Source organism: Eubalaena glacialis, chromosome 4 (genome assembly GCF_028564815.1).
Source record: "Eubalaena glacialis isolate mEubGla1 chromosome 4, mEubGla1.1.hap2.+ XY, whole genome shotgun sequence".
Classification (NCBI taxonomy): domain Eukaryota; kingdom Metazoa; phylum Chordata; class Mammalia; order Artiodactyla; family Balaenidae; genus Eubalaena; species Eubalaena glacialis.
The window spans coordinates 129,642-145,309 of NC_083719.1; the positions used below are offsets into that span (position 1 = coordinate 129,642).

Sequence of the window (15,668 nt, forward strand, 5' to 3'; positions counted from 1 at the left end):
GCGTGGCTCCCACACAAAGGCAAACTGGGGGAGAAGGAAACACGCTCAGCAGGTGAAAAGCAGAAGAGAGTGCCAAGGGCCAGGAGGGTGTGAACATGCCACACGGCAACTCGACTGGGGCTCCTCCTGCTGAGCCTGGGCAGGCCGTCATCTGCACAAACCCACCTGGTCTTCCCAGGGGCCAGTCGCATCGAATGGGGACATGACGGGGACCATGAGGGACACTCTGGGACCACCGTCTTCGCCTCCCCTCGTCCCCTGTGGTGGAATAATCATTGCACTTCCTCCAGGAATTCAGCAGTGCTTCCTGTTGACCATCTTGGCAAGGAGGGGATGCAGATTCAGGGACTTCCACTTCTCTTTCCTACCTTAGCAACTCTTGTTCCAGACGGTTCCTTCCAATTACATACTCAGAGACTAGGAGACACCTGCAGGCCCAGCAGACCCTCTGTGCAGTGGCCGTGTCCAGAGACCCGGAGACATCAGCCTGCAGCTCCCTCTCTCATCAGCTGCCACCCACTAGATCCCAGGAATCCCCTTCTCTCTCCACCAGCCGCTGGCAGTCCCGCGGGTGAGCGCAAATCCTTGACCTGCTGGAGGGCCTGCCGCCTCCTTCAGAGCCGCCCGAGCCAGTGGTTGGCGCTTGAGCCCTGCTTTCCTGATTCTCTCTGCTCCCACCCCACTCACAAGCCACGGCACCGCACAACCCAGCGGTTCCCAGACTTTGCCACACATGGGAGTAGAACAAGGTAGCTGTTCTCACCATGGGGCCCGGGGAGAGAAAGCTGGTTTGCAGGGAGAGAAGATTAAACAGACATGCAGAGATCTGAGGCCAAAAGGTCATTACTGCAAGGTTCCCAGTGTTGTTTACTAGCCATTTCTGGCTCTTCTCTGAGGTCTGGCCATCACTCTCCATCCTTGCCCTGAGGTTCCACAAGGTAGCCTTAAAACAAACGCCCCCTTAACTGTCTAAGCTAGCAGAACTGACCCCTGTTGTTTGCTACCAAAGCCCTAATGTCTAGGGAAGCAGGACAGCTATTTTTGTCATATGCCAGGCGGAGAAGAGCACTTTTGGCATCAGCCCACAAAACCCGCTCAGTCATTTGAAAAGGACCTGGTTTCACACGGATCAGGGCAGTTCTGAAGCCAAGCTGCCTGGGTTCATACTATCTCCAGGACCACCTGTGCGACCTCGGGCAGGTTGAGTTCCCACCCCTCACCTGTAGAATGAGGGCTGCAGAGAAGGGCTCACACCACAAGCCTGAGACCGTGGGCCTCTGAGAGGCCTGCTGACAGGTTGGCCCTCGGCTGGCATCTGGGACTGGATTTGGGAGGGTTCCCTCCACCATCAACTGGTAAGAGTGGATCACTGCGACCAAACCCTGCCAACAGCTTGGACACCTGCTTTCCTCTGGGAGTTTGGAATTTGGGTCTGTGCCAGGCAGAGGATGCCTGTGTGACCGACCCTCCGCAGAAACCCTGGACGCTGTTTCTGAAGAGCGTCCACATGGCCGTGTGACCCCTGGGAGGGGACGGGAAGCTGCCCACGTGCCTGTCCCTTTACTAACCTTGCCTTGTATCCTTTCTATACGACGAGTCTCAGCTGTGAGTACAACCATGTGCTGAGTCCTGAGCAAGTGTGGGGTGGTCTTGGGGACCCGGAGCCCAAGGGTAGTAACAGTGCTCACTGCACAGCACTAGGGGCAAGATGACGGGAGTGATGTGCGTAAAGCATACAAAGGCCGATTCATATTAACTTTATGGAAAATGGGTCTAAGTTTGCAGTAAAAATTGAGATAATCTGTTTAAAAATGTAAAGAGTAAGAAATTACACACATAAAAAGCGGCATTGTTGCTTTTAAATTGAGGTGTTTTAATTACATGTCATTGCTCATAAACACACACAAGGGTATCAACTGGAAATAAACACTTTTTCCCCTTTGGTGGGAAAGAGCTTCAAAACACCACAAAACCTTGACGGTATCACTACCTTCCTTTCTCATCTATTAGGCAGTCCTATCCACTACCTGACAACTTCTAACTGTAATTTTAGGAGAGAGAAAAATAATTTGAGGAGAAAAAAGAATTTAGGGAGTGATAAAAACAGACAAAAAAATGACTTATAGTAAGGATGAATATTATATTTCACATTCTTAAAAACAGTTTTTCACGAAAGCTATGAGGATATACTGTTCCGCTTAATAAACTATTGACAGCTTATAAAATGCTCCTGAGAAACTGCGTCCTTAGCCGCTGAGGGGGACGGAGAGCTCGGAGGGTGGCGGGAGTGGAAGGCCACTGCTGAGAGGTGGCTGTGTGCATGCGTGGCCACAACACAGGGAGCGCTGGCAGAACGAAAACATCGCGTAACCCAGAACACACACCGGTCTGACGCTGAGCCGTTCACTCCTGTCTTACTTTTCCAGTATGGCTCTCTCTACACTCTTAAATTTCTTCAGTTCGACCATTAATTCCCAATATCTGAGATACAGCCACATAAGCCTCCCATTGCGGCGCTTGTTGGTGTTCCAGACGTCACCACAGTACGTGTCGTGCTTGAATATGTCAGTCAGGCCAGCTGCCATCTCTAGGTCAGCAGCAACTGGATCAGTGGACGCTCGGACCAGTAAGCTCTTCTCGATCTCCAGCCGCTTGTGGCGAGGGAGAACCAGACTGCAGTAGATGCTCTGTCTTTCTGTGAGAGCGTCCTCGAACTCTCTCAGCAGAAGCCTGGCTCTCTGTTGCCAGTCCTCCTCCTTGCCCAGGCAGCTCAGGTACGCACTCTGCAAGGGCTGCCTCTTCTCCTGCAGGACCCGAGCCCGCTCCTGTTCCAGAAGCTTCTTCTCTTCTACCATCTTGCGCCCCTGAGAGATGAGGGCTTCTCGGTAGCTAGTCGTTCTGTTTTGTTCCTTTTCAAGTTCCAGGGACAACTGTGCCACAGCCCGCCGACTTTCTGAGATCGTGGCATGGTACTTGGCTTCGAGGTCCCGCTGGAAGGCAGCTGTTCTCTGATGGTATGCTTCCCTCTCTTTTTCTATTTCTTTTCGGGACTCCCTAGACCAAATCCAACCTGACACAAAGAAAGTGGAGGAGGAAAACACACATGATGAAAACTCAAAGCTCAAGTTCTATAATCTTTATTTACAGAAAATATAAAGCAGCTAAGGACAGCACTTCAATAAAATCTTAAGTCCCAAGAGGTACAAAAAAGATAACATTTTGAATGAAGCTATACAACTGCAAAGTTCTTATCTTAAAATCAGATAAGGGCTCCCCAAAGACAAGCACAACAAGGCTGCAGAGACCCCTTTCAGCCTCCTCCTAATGTCTGATGGCTGAGAAAACCCACCGCTGCCTTCCTTTGTTCCCAGGCCTACCACCCTGCGCCTCCTCTGGCTACGGTGCCCCAGCATACTATTGGCAAGGGCTAGAAATGAATATGGGAGAGTGTGCTTCACACAGTGTTGGCTAGGTTACTAAGAACTGAGCAAAGTTCAAAGTGTGTTCAGCTTCGCCCGGTCATCACTAGTAAACAGCTGAAGCCCAACGTGTTTGCTTATGTTCTGATAGGGGGGTCATGTAAATAAGGAGTCAGAAGTTCAGCCTTAAGACGAGGCTCCACCGTAATCTAACAAACGTGGGACAGAAGGGTGCAGGCAACTGGGGTGGGTAATGCCCCGCTCTGCCCCACAAAGTGAGAAGCCACCAGGCCTCTGGCCTCTGCTGCACGGAGAAGTCCAAGGACAGAGAAAGAGAGTCTGATGACCACAAAGCCTGTGGCCAGCAGGTGCCTGGGTCTGGGTGTTGTCACCAATCCTTCCCCATCCCACCAGTAAGAGTCTGGTGTGTTCCGATAATAAGATAAAAGTCAGTGTGATGCTTTCACTGGTACAGGGTCTCCACCGCGTTCTGAACTGGCGCTCCTGTCAATAATTTAATAGATGTTGGGGCAGCTATGCTGAGTCCTAGTTTCTCACAATGGTAACCTGTCCAGCCTGTACATGCAAAACGCAGCACAGATCCGAGTCCTCTGGAAAACAGAAGGACTGCCCAACAAGTCTTCAAAGCTACCAAGAGCAGCAGTTTAAAGCATCATTTATGCCCAGCTCTCCAAACACAGCCAAGGCGGCTCACACGCTTCTCTCCCACTTTCTTTAACTCCCTGCGGTGTCCATCTCCCTTCTGGTCCCCTTCCTGCTCTTGCTGGTCCCTCCCCAGCAACACGCAAGGTGCTGTTCTTGCTGTGTGGCCTCTCCCCAGGTCCCAGGGAATCCCACCTAGTCTACAACGTCAGCCGTCACCCTTGTGAGGACAGCGTTTCCATGCACGTGAGCGCCTTCTTCACTCGCAATGCTGCTGCCCCAGTTCTACAATCACGAGACCAACCTCGTCCTCCCGCAACTAAAGCAGCCCCTAGTCCTATTCCAGCTGACAACTCCCACTCAGAAGCACATGTCATCTTTGTCTCCTCCTTGTGCCAGAGTGCCCAGGCAGGGGGGCTGACCAGGAAAGAAGGGGTCATAGGCCTGGAGGCAGGCAAAAGGTATGTGTGGAGAAGAGAGGAAAGAAGGACTAATTCAGTTTTGGGTGAATGTGGCCGAAGTCTGGAAAGCCAGTAGGAGTTGGCAGGAAAGGTCCCTCTAGGTAGAATGAACAGGTACAGGAGAGCTTCCAGGAGCTGCTGCCCAGCGGCACAGGGCTTATGCCAAGGAGACGCTGGAGCAGACTCTGGAAAAGTCAGACTCTGCTCAGGAAGTGGACTGATCTGATCTGACAGCACCCTGGCTGTGACAAGGAAGATGGGGGGGGGGCATGGGTGGAGGGGGCAGAGGGGGGCCAGAAGCAGAGCGCCGGTCCTGCTATAATAACCCAAAGTGCAATGCTGCTCACACAGAGCCAGCGAGGCTGATACACACCCAGGCACACACCGGCCGTCACACCACAGAACACCTCTCATCAGGAAGGCCTCCTGGAAGAGGTGGCACAGGGACGTGGAGACAGGCTGGGTGAGGTGGTGGCCAGGGAGGTACGGAGAGCAGAGTGCAGGCTAGTGGACCGGAAGTCTGGACGCCCAGCTCTGGTCCGTTCGGGGAGTCCCGCCTCATGACTCTGCACAGACACAACTTTTTCGAGCCTCAGTCTCAGAAGGCTTGTAAAAGCGCTGGGGCTCCCGCTTTTGGGAAAATGGAATAGAAACACTCTCTCCTATTCTCCCTGCTAAGAACAACAAAAAACCTGGATGTCGTATGTAAAACTAACACAAGACGACCTTGAAAGGCGGAGAGCGGCAGGCAGACTGTTGAGGGACCTTGGCACCCAAGGAACACCATGCTGGTGAGTCCCCTGGGGCTTCATTTTGCCTTGTAGATCCCAGACTTAAAGCTGAAATGCCAATGATGCAGATTTCCTTTAAAAGCCCCAACAAGAGTCTGCTCTCTCTGGCCAAACAACTCGCAAAGGGGCTTAGCAAGACAGAAAACTTTTAAACAATAACCATTCTGCCCCTGCTACATAGCACAGAAGACACTGTGACCCCACCTCCATCCATGTGGGCAAAGCCTGAGGGGCGGTGATGGTGGCAGAGGAAGCCATGTGGGGATTCTCCTGTGTGGGAGCATCAGGAGAGTCGCAGGGGAGCTGGACCTCCCACTCTTGCCCAGCAGTAACAAGGGGACCCTTCCTTGGTGTCAACGGGCTGGAGGACGAGTAGGGAGCCTGGGCGTCCACCCCCACCTGGGAGTAAGGAGGCAGTGCTACCTCTCCCTGTCCAAGAAGCCAGCCTAAGAAGATACAAATAAAAAACAGTCTCATGATACCCCAAATGCCCAGGTTTCAGTTGAGAATCACTCTTCATAACAAGAATCAGGAAGATCTCAAGTTGACTTAAAAGGTAATCAGTTGATGCCAATACCAAGATGACAGAGATGTTAGTGTCATCTGACAATTTAAGGCAGCCATTGTAATATAAAGTCTAAGCAAAGATACAGAAAGTCTCAGCAGAGAAATAGAAAATATTTAAAAAAGCAAACGGAACTTTTGAAACTGAAAAATGCAGGAACTGAAATAAAAAAGCATAATGCTGAAACAGGTGTGGACAAGAGAGGACCCCACCAAGATACTCAATACAGCTCTTGCGAACACAGACATGAAGATCTGAACAAAATACTAGCAAATACAATTCTGCAATATATAAAAAGAATTACACGGCATGACCAAGTGGGGATTATTTCAAAAATGTAAGACTGGTTCAACATTCAAAACCCCATCGCTATAATCCAACAAATTAGCAGCCTAAAGAAGAAAAACTACGTGATCATATTGACTGATACAGAAACACAACACCCATTCGTGATAGCAACTCAGAAAAATAGGAACAGAGGGGAACTTCCTTGTCTTGATACTCTATGAAACCCACAGCTAACATTTACTTAGCGGTGAAAAGACTGAATGCTTTTCCTCCAAGATCAGGAACTATCCAGCAAAGTCCTAGAATTTCTGGCCAGTGCGAGAAAGCAAGAAAAGGAAATACAGGCCAACAGACTAGAAAGGAAGAGATAAAACCTGTCTCGTACCTCATAGAAAAATTAACTCAAAATGGATCATGGACTGTCATGTAAAATGTAGAATTAAAACTGTAGGAAAAAACACAGAAGAGAATCTTTAGGATCAAGGGCCAGGCAAAGAGTTTTCAGACGTGGTATGAAAGCATGACCCATAAAAGGAAAAACTGATAGGACGGACTTCATCAAAATTAAAACTTTTGCTCCATCAAAGACTCCAGTAAGAGTCTACAGACTGGGAGAAGATATTTGCAAACGAGACAGCCAACAAAGTACTAGGATCTAGAACACAGTAAAAACTCTCAAAACTCAGGAATTCCCTGGTGGTCCAGTGGTTAGGACTCCGCGTTTTCACTGCCAGGGCAAGGGTTCAATCCCTGGTCAAGGAACTAAGATCCCACAAGCTGCGTGGTGACAAAAAACAAAACCAAACCCAAAACAAAACAAAAAACAAACAAAACAAAACAAAAACCTCTCAAAACTCAACACTAAAAAAACAATCCAATTAGAAAATGGACTGAATCTGAAAGACAGGATTCAAGGAAGCGGATACACTGATGGCAGATAAGTATGTGAAAAGATGCCCAACATCATTAGCCCTTACAGAAATGCAAATTAAAACCAAAATGGGGTATCACTATACACCTGCAAGAACAAGCAAAATAAAAACAATAGTGATCACACCAAATACTGGTGAGGAAGCCAAGAACCTGGATCCCTCATACACTGCTGGCGAGAAAGTAAAATGGTACAGCCACTCTTTTACTTTCTTCGAAAACTGAACATCAACTCCCAAGAAGGCTGACAAGAGTAGGTAGTTTTTATGATTCAATGATCTGCAGTGCCTGCGTCTTAGTGAAAGACCCAATTGCAGCCCTAAGGGCTGCTATTTAGAAACTCACTAGCCTGCCATCTTGAAAAACCCTACTGAACGCTTGGAAAGGCTGCCTGCTGCCTATGGCTAGGGCAATGAACTTGGTGAGTGAAGTGGAAGGCTTAAAATTACACTGACTAAGCCAAAGCAATCTTGAGGGAAAAAAACGGAGCTGGAAGAATCAGACTCTCTGACTTCAGACTATACTACAAAGCTACAGTAATCAAGACAATATGGTACTGGCACAAAAACAGAAATATAGACCAATGGAACAGGATAGAAAGCCCAAAGATAAACCCACGCACCTATGGTCAACTAATCAATGACAAAGGAGGCAAGGATATACAGTGGAGAAAAGACAATCTCTTCAATAAGTGGTGCTGGGAAAACTGGACAGCTACATGTAAAAGAATGAAATTAGAACACTCCCTAACACCATACACAAAAATAAACTCAAAATAAACTAAAGACCTAAATGTAAGACCGGACACTATAAAACTCTTAGAGGAAAACATAGGAAGAACACTCTTTGACATAAATCACAGCAAGATCTTTTTTGACCCACCTCCTAGAGTAATGGAAATAAAAACAAAAATAAACAAATGAGACCTAATGAAACTTAAAAGCTTTTGCACAGCAAAGGAAATTATAAACAAGACGCAAAGACAACCCTCAGAATGGGAGAAAATACTTGCAAATGAGTCAACGGACAAAGGACTAATCTCCAAAATATATAAACAGCTCAGACAGCTCAATATTAAAAAAAAAACAACCCAATCAAAAAATGGGCAGAAGACCTAAATAGACATTTCTCCAAAGAAGACATACAGATGGCCAAGAGGCACACAAAAAGCTGCTCAACGTCACTAATTACTAGAGAAATGCAAATCCAAACTACAATGAGGTATCACCTCACACCAGTCAGAATGGCCATCATCAGAAAATGTACAAACAACAAATGCTGGAGAGGGTGTGGAGAAAAGGGAACCCTCTTGCACTGTTGGTGGGAATGTAAATTGATACAGCCACTATGGAGAACAGTATGGAGGTTCCTTGAAAAACTAAAAACAGAATTACCATATGACCCAGCAATGCCACTACTGGGCATATACCCAGAGAAAACCATAATTCAAAAAGACACATGCACCCCAATATTCATTGCAGCACTGTTTACAATATCCAGGTCATGGAAGCAACCTAAACGCCCACCAACAGACGAATGGATAAAGAAGACGTGGCACATATATACAATGGAATATTACTCGCCATAAAAAGGAAAGAAACTGGGTCATTTGTAGAGACGTGGATGGACCTAGAGACTGTCATACAGAGTAAAGTAAGTCAGAAAAACAAATATCATATATTAACGCATATATGTGGAATCTAGAAAAATGGTACAGATGAACTGATTTGCAGGGCAGAAATAGAGACACAGATGTTAGGGAACAAATGTATGGACCAAGGGGGGACAGCGGGGGTGGGGGGGAAATGAACTGGGAGATTGGGATGGACATGTATACACTAATACGTATAAAACAGATAGCTAATAAGAACCTGCTGTATAAAAAATAAAATAAAATTCAAAAAAAAATTACACTGACTGACGCAGTAATTAATTAGTTTTGAGGCTGGGAGAGGCCCTGAGGTGACTTTCATTTTCCGTTTGTTTTTTCAGACTCATCTCTGGCTTCTATAGCTTTTCATAGTTAATTTTTATTTTTGAAGTTCCTGCTTTCTTATACTTTTGAAATGATGCTTTTTGTCCCTGAGAAGGGTTGAGGAATATTGTATTTTCTTCTTTTTGGTTATCTTGCTTAGGTAGTGCGATCAGAGAAAACTTTTAACTTTGCATTCTTGTAAGGATTCCCCAAAAATGTGTTATTACAAGATTAAGAAATTATATCAAACATATGGGTGTTAAGTAGCCCCCTAGCATAGCCTAAAAGTAAAGGCAGACAAATGAAGTTGATAAATACTACTCTTGTCAGCTTCCACTTTCTCTACTCAAACCTGCTAACCTAAGAAATCCAGGCACATAAAGCCACTCCATAAAAAGTATCACTGCCTGCTCACTTTGGCAGCACATATACTAAACAAACAAAAAAAAAATTGGAAAAACACAGAGAAGACTAGCACAGCCCCTGCTGGAGGATGACACACAAATTCGTGAAGTGTTCCATATAATTTAAAAATAAAAGCATCCCTGCAACAGAGGGCAGCTTTTTTACCGTTTCTCATATTCTTAAGTGCCAACCCAGAACCATGGGATATGATGTAGGGAAGCACAACATGCCACCCTTAAATAGGTCCCTTGGGCCTTACTAAGTTTCTCGAGGGGCAAGGGAACCACCCTCATCACCAAATGATTCTAACCGAAAGTGGAAAGTAACAGATTAAATCTGGAGCTGCAATAGAAGCCTTAGTAGGAGTGTGGAATATCAAGGTTCTAGGCTTGGCCAAAAATATCCAACTGGTGACTATTAAATTAAGACCTGGATGGGAATATCCCTGTAAATAGCAGTAACCAAAATGGGAGGCCACTGGTCTGACTAACCACAGCTGACATTTGGAGCCTGATAGGAATCTGGGGGGGAGGCCTTCTCCCCCCCTAAGCTAAATGAGGGAAGGTAAAACCTTGCCACATAGGTGAATGGCTGTGTCAGTCATTTGATATCATTGAGGTGGCTACTCAGTTCTTAGGGGGAAAAAAACTTGTTTCTTCTGGCCTTAAGAGAACAAAGTCATACTAGGAGGCACTTGTCTATGCCTTTAAGATGCAAATGTCTACCTGATCTTCTCCAGGAACCCTTATCTCCAGCATCCTTTTAAAATGCAAATTTCGAGCTTCCCTGGCGGCGCAGTGGTTAAGAATCCGCCTGCCAATGCAGAGGACATGGTTCGAGCCCTGGTCCGGGAAGATCCCACAGGCCTCGGAGCAACTAAGCCCGTGCACTGCAACTACTGAGCCTGCGCTCTAGAGCCCGCGAGCTGCAATTACTGAGCCGGCATGCCACAATTGCTGAAGCCCGCGTGCCTAGAGCCTGTGCTCTGCAACAAGAGAAGCCACCGCAATGAGAAGCCTGCGCACCACAACGAAGAGTAGCCCCCGCTCGCCGCAGCTAGAGAAAGCCTGCACGCAGCAACGAAGACCCAATGCAGCCATAAATAAATAAATAAAATAAATAAATTAAAAAAAAAAAAAAAGAATTTGGGTTAAAAAAATAAAAATAAAATAAAATGCAAATTTCAAAAACGGGGTAGGTAATTTGGAACTTGACTTGTCAAGGACGAAAAGAAATCCTAAGTGTCTTTTCTGTAAACATTAGAAAAAAGGATTTAGCCATCTAGACAGGTGACCTTGATTTGCTCCATCTGCCAGAAGCCCAATTTGAATCCAACCCCTTGTAACTGATGGGTTTTACCTTGTTGTACCTGACTCAGGGCTGAAATTTTCAAATGAGAACTATAAGGTCTCTGTGTTTGTTTGTGTGTTTGTATGTATCTATGTGTGTTGTAGATGTATAGTATTACCAAAATTAATTTGTAAAGAAGCTCTACTTAATTGACTTAAAAAAATTAAGTGCTTATATAAATACTCAGGAATATAAAACTGGCCAGAATGAATTTCAGGTTCACGTGATCCAGGAAATATTCAACATTAAATTAATATCTGGTACTGAAGGAGGCTTAAACTTGTTGATTTGATCAACACAGATATGTCTTTAGAGTCATCAATGTTAAGTATAGTACTTCTGCTGTACCTAGGTTTACTAGAGGTCAAATAAGACCTTATATGTTGCAAATCTGTCAGCAAGAAAAGTAACTTGAAGTGAAAAAAAAAAAAAAAAAACTTTTAAGGAAAGTAAGATGTATGTTTTCAGTAAAAGAAGGTGTAAAGCGTGAGAAAAAAAATACTGGAAAAAAGAGTTGTACATGATCTTGGGAGTGTTCCAGTGGTTAGGACTCCGAGCTCCCAATGCAGGGGGCCTTGGTTCGATCCCTGGTCGGGGAACTAGGATCCCACATACTGCAACTAAGCCCACATGCTGCAACTAAACCTGCGCACCTCAACTACTGAGCCCACGCTCTAGAGCCCGCGTGCCACAATAAGGACCCAGTGCAGCCAAAATAAATAAATAATAAATAAAAACAGTTGTACATGATCAAGATTTTCTAAGATTGGATTAAACTTAGTTGGGTAAACGGATTTTGTTGGGAGTGGGCTGGGGCAAGACTGGATTTGGTTTCTCCCTCCAAAGTTTTCTTGAATTACTGCTTTTAATAACATGAGTTACTTCACCTTTTAAGGGATCTGTATTTGCTTTCAAGATCTGTTTTAACTTTGGTTAAGAAATAAGTATTGTCTCAGTGACCTGTGATCTTATTTGACCAAGTCTTTTAAAACTTTTTGACAAACTTCCCAATACCAAATTTTAATTAAAGTTCTTTGGATTTCCAGCTAACTTTGGGATACTTTAGAGGGCCCCTGAGGTATCTGAAAGAAAAATATTTAACTAGGATTATTTCGTATGTTAAATTAAATGTAATCAGATGGTTAACCACGCCTTTTAAGTCTTTTGTCATTTATAGATAGTTATTTTTGTACTCTGATGCTGTTACAAAAAAGTGCTTCATCATCAAGAAGATTCATGGGAAGGCTAAGGAAACAGTTACAACACTTCCACATCAAGACAATGGCTATGCAAGGATTCCAGCCCATACCGACTTAAAACAAGGAGCTGTCCTGCCCCTGGGGCCCCTAGATCAGGCATCCTAGAGATTTTTACTCGCTGACAGGGGGGTTGATGCCCCTACTCAGCCTCGAAGCAACTTCAGAAGACGGACCATCGCCCCTCTGCTTCCCATAAAAATATTGGAGTAAAATCTCCGACGGGGGAATGAAACAGCAGAGAAGGGGGCAGGGCACAACCTTTAAAAGAATGACACAGCCATAGGACATGACAAAAACTGGTTAGAACCAACTAGGTCCAAGAGAGCAGACGAGTTGACTTCCAGTAGACCTTGAGCCTCATTATACGCTCATTGTAATACATTAGCATGCTAAATGACACACTCACCAGTGCTAGGACAGTTCTGAGGCCAACCATAAAAGGTCAAAAAGTAGGCTCTGGCCCAGTTCCTGGAAATTCCCACCCCTTCCCCAAAATAATTGGAATAACCCTCCCCCTCATTAGCCTATGAAATTACCCAGCCCATAAAAACTAACCACTCCATATTTCGGGGCCTCTCGCCTTCTGAGATGGCCCACACTCTGTCTGTGGAGGGTGTTTCTCTCTAAATAAATCCACTTCCTACCCATCAAAAAAAAAAATGACACGTCTCTTTGGCATAGGGATTATTTTCAACTGGTTATTTTCTAAGAAACAGCAGACATGGGAGAAACTTTGAAAACCAAGTAGGAGTTACCCTTTTGTAAAAAACACTTAAATTTATAAGGGAGCTCTGCATTTGTAAGGGTGTCTCCCTGGCTGTACCAGGAAGAGGTTGACCAAATTTCTGGGAACTCTTATCATAGGAAAAGGCTAGAGCTTAAATCCGCATAACAACCTTACCCTTGATTATTGCGCTTTTCCTAGTCTCCTCTGGTAACTAACTCTCCCCAACCTCAACATCCTCTTTTGTCTTAAACTTGGGATGGTATTTAAGGTGAGGGCTTATGCCATTCTGGTAAGTTACTCAATTTTCCTGAGTCTCTCCTATGGATACATATTAAAAACTTTTGTTTGATTTTCTCCTGTTAATCTGTCTCACATCAATTTAATTCTCAGACCAGCCAGAAGAACTTAAAAGGGTAGAGGAAAGTTTCTTCCTCTGCGACAGTGACAAAACATAAAACCAACTCCTAAACATCAGGAAATTCATCATGTAGTAGGGATATAAGCTAAGAGCTGGAATAATTACAATTGACTGGTAACTGGTAATTTCCCCAAAGTGGTACAAAGTCGATTCAAAGTAGAGAGAATTTCTGGCCAGCCTGAGCAGAGGTTTCATGGATGAAGTCTCCCAAAGACTGATTTCCTAAACATTACACAGACATACAAAACCAGTTTTCTTTTATGCCTGTTTTATTCTTTCTCATCAGTGCTTATGAGGGCAACTGAAGCAAGGGAGCCCCCCTCAGAGCAGTACAGCCTCGAAGGGAGCTAACAGTTACTGAACTCACTCCACACAAAATGCCTCTAAATATCTTGTTTTATTTAACCCTCACTTGCATTGAGGCAATTCAGTTATGATGGTCAGAGAAACAAGCTCAGAGAGTAAATAATTTGTGCAGAATGCACCATATGCGGAAAAACTAGGGTGTACACATGCATCTCTGTAAACAAAGACTGTTGCCCGCCATTTATGATTAAGTCATTAGCCACAGTCACTGACCTACAAGTTCACCCGGAAAGGGATTCAGGGTGAATGCACTCTGTTTTGGATACATGGGACCCTACAGCGTTAAGATACATGACTAAGAAAGAATTTCAGTGACCCCAAATTCCTGCATCTTCCCATACGTAGGTAAGCACTAAAGTCACTAATTTGACACACCTGGGTTTCTGTGACAAGTATTAATCTTTTACCAAGACGCATGCTGGACCACATGTATTTCCTGGCTCCTCCCCTGCCTCTTCAGAGCGGTTCCTAACAGCTATCTGAATGAGAGACTGTATCCTGGGCTACAGTCTTCATAGCTCTCACACTGTACATTTTTTTTCACAGTCAACATCTGTCAGGTTCCAAAGCCCAAGATCTTAGAGCGCCACACTTTCAGCCCAGAAAACACACATTAGGAAAACCATGACTTACGAAAAGCAGCCAATCCCAGCATTGGAACCAACAGGGCATAATTCCATCTGCTTCCATCACCCCCATCAGCCCTGGAACTGGGCCGGATATTCCAATTTGGGGGGTCATTTAAGTTATTCATGGAGATACACCTTGAAGTAAATAATAAAACCATTAACCACACAAAAAGAACAAAATACATTGGTCACAATTATATCAGCTACATAGCTCATGTGAGACCTTTTTTTTTTTCAAAAAATTTTGTTCAGATCTAGGTATGCGCTGCACAGCACTGAGCCTTATGGGATTAAAAGAAAAAAACAAGACCTCAGACAAAAGCAACTCACAAATCGTGGGGGAAAAGATGTGTCTCAAATAACTGAAATACAAATAGAACGAAGCAAATATAGTCAAAAGAAACTCAATTCAACTTCAAAGACTCTTAACAGGCTTTTCAATAAATACTTGTTCAACACCTAAAGATATAAAATTCTAACTGGCAATAAAGCAATGACATACACACAAAAAGGCTCAGTACTTAAGAAGCTTGTGGCAAGTACAGAATAAAAAAGAGATCTAAAGTAGTGAAGCTCGTAACCCTCATAGGGGAGGGCTGGGAGCAGCATTCCTTCCCCCCAACCCGGTAAACCAGGGAGCACCAACCCCCGGGCCGTGGACCGAAACCGGTCCGCGGCTTGTTAGGAACCGGGCCGCACAGCAGGAGGTGAGCGGCGGGAAAGTGAACGAAGCTTCACCTGCGCTCCGCATCCCCCCCTCGTTCGCATTACTGCCTGAACCATCCCCTCCCCCCACCCCGTGGAAAAATAATCTTCCACGAAACCGCTCCCTGGTGCCAAAAAGGTTGGGGACCGCTGCCGTAAACGACAGGGTCCGCGCGCCCCCAGCCCCACCTCACAGGGTTCGTGCCCTCCCGATCCCATAAATTACAAGGTCTGCGTCCCCCACCCCGACACCGTAAACTATATTATGGAGTTCGCGCCCCCCAGATCTCATGTACTGGAGGGTCCGCGCCCCCGCCCCCCGGTAACCTACAGGGTCCGCCTCCCGGAACGCGCAGTCCTAATAAAGCAGCGGAACCTGGCACGGACCCGCGGGACCCCTAAACGTCGGTCCACGCGGGCGGCCAGTCGTCAACCTGCTCGATACAGGAACTCCCGCTCCGTCCCGGAGAGAAAGCGGGGCGAACACCACGTTACCTGCGAGCACCGGTTCATCTCACAAAACTGCTGTAAACTCGAGAAAAATCGAACACCGTCTGGGCCGGAGGAGAAATCAGGCGAGCCCGTGAGGACCCCCAACCTACCTCCGGCCGGGAAGTCGCGGCCTCTATGCCCTGAGCGCCGCCGTCCGCTCGTCCCTCTGCGCAGGCGCCGCGTTGCCCCGTCGACCCCCGGCGCTGCGATGTGCGCAGGCGTGGC

The 15,668-nt window shown here is 45.9% G+C and overlaps 1 protein-coding gene and 1 pseudogene across 2 annotated transcripts; one reads left to right on the forward strand and one right to left on the reverse strand.

Moving 5' to 3' along the window:
- Positions 1 to 1,849: 1,849 nt before the first annotated feature.
- CCDC127 (coiled-coil domain containing 127) lies at positions 1,850 to 15,638 on the reverse strand. 2 transcript variants are annotated; one of them, XM_061187615.1, is made up of 3 exons: positions 15,554 to 15,638; positions 14,251 to 14,381; positions 1,850 to 3,070 (listed from the first exon to the last, which is right to left on the reverse strand). In XM_061187615.1, the coding sequence occupies exons 2-3, from the start codon at positions 14,369 to 14,371 to the stop codon at positions 2,415 to 2,417; spliced, it is 777 nt and encodes a 258-aa protein (XP_061043598.1). In that variant the 5' UTR covers positions 14,372 to 14,381; positions 15,554 to 15,638; the 3' UTR covers positions 1,850 to 2,414. The 2 variants fall into 2 exon arrangements, with proteins under 2 accessions (XP_061043598.1, XP_061043597.1); XM_061187614.1 differs by having other exon boundaries at positions 15,447 to 15,638.
- LOC133091582 (U6 spliceosomal RNA) lies at positions 9,508 to 9,620 on the forward strand (annotated as a pseudogene).
- Positions 15,639 to 15,668: the final 30 nt, after the last annotated feature.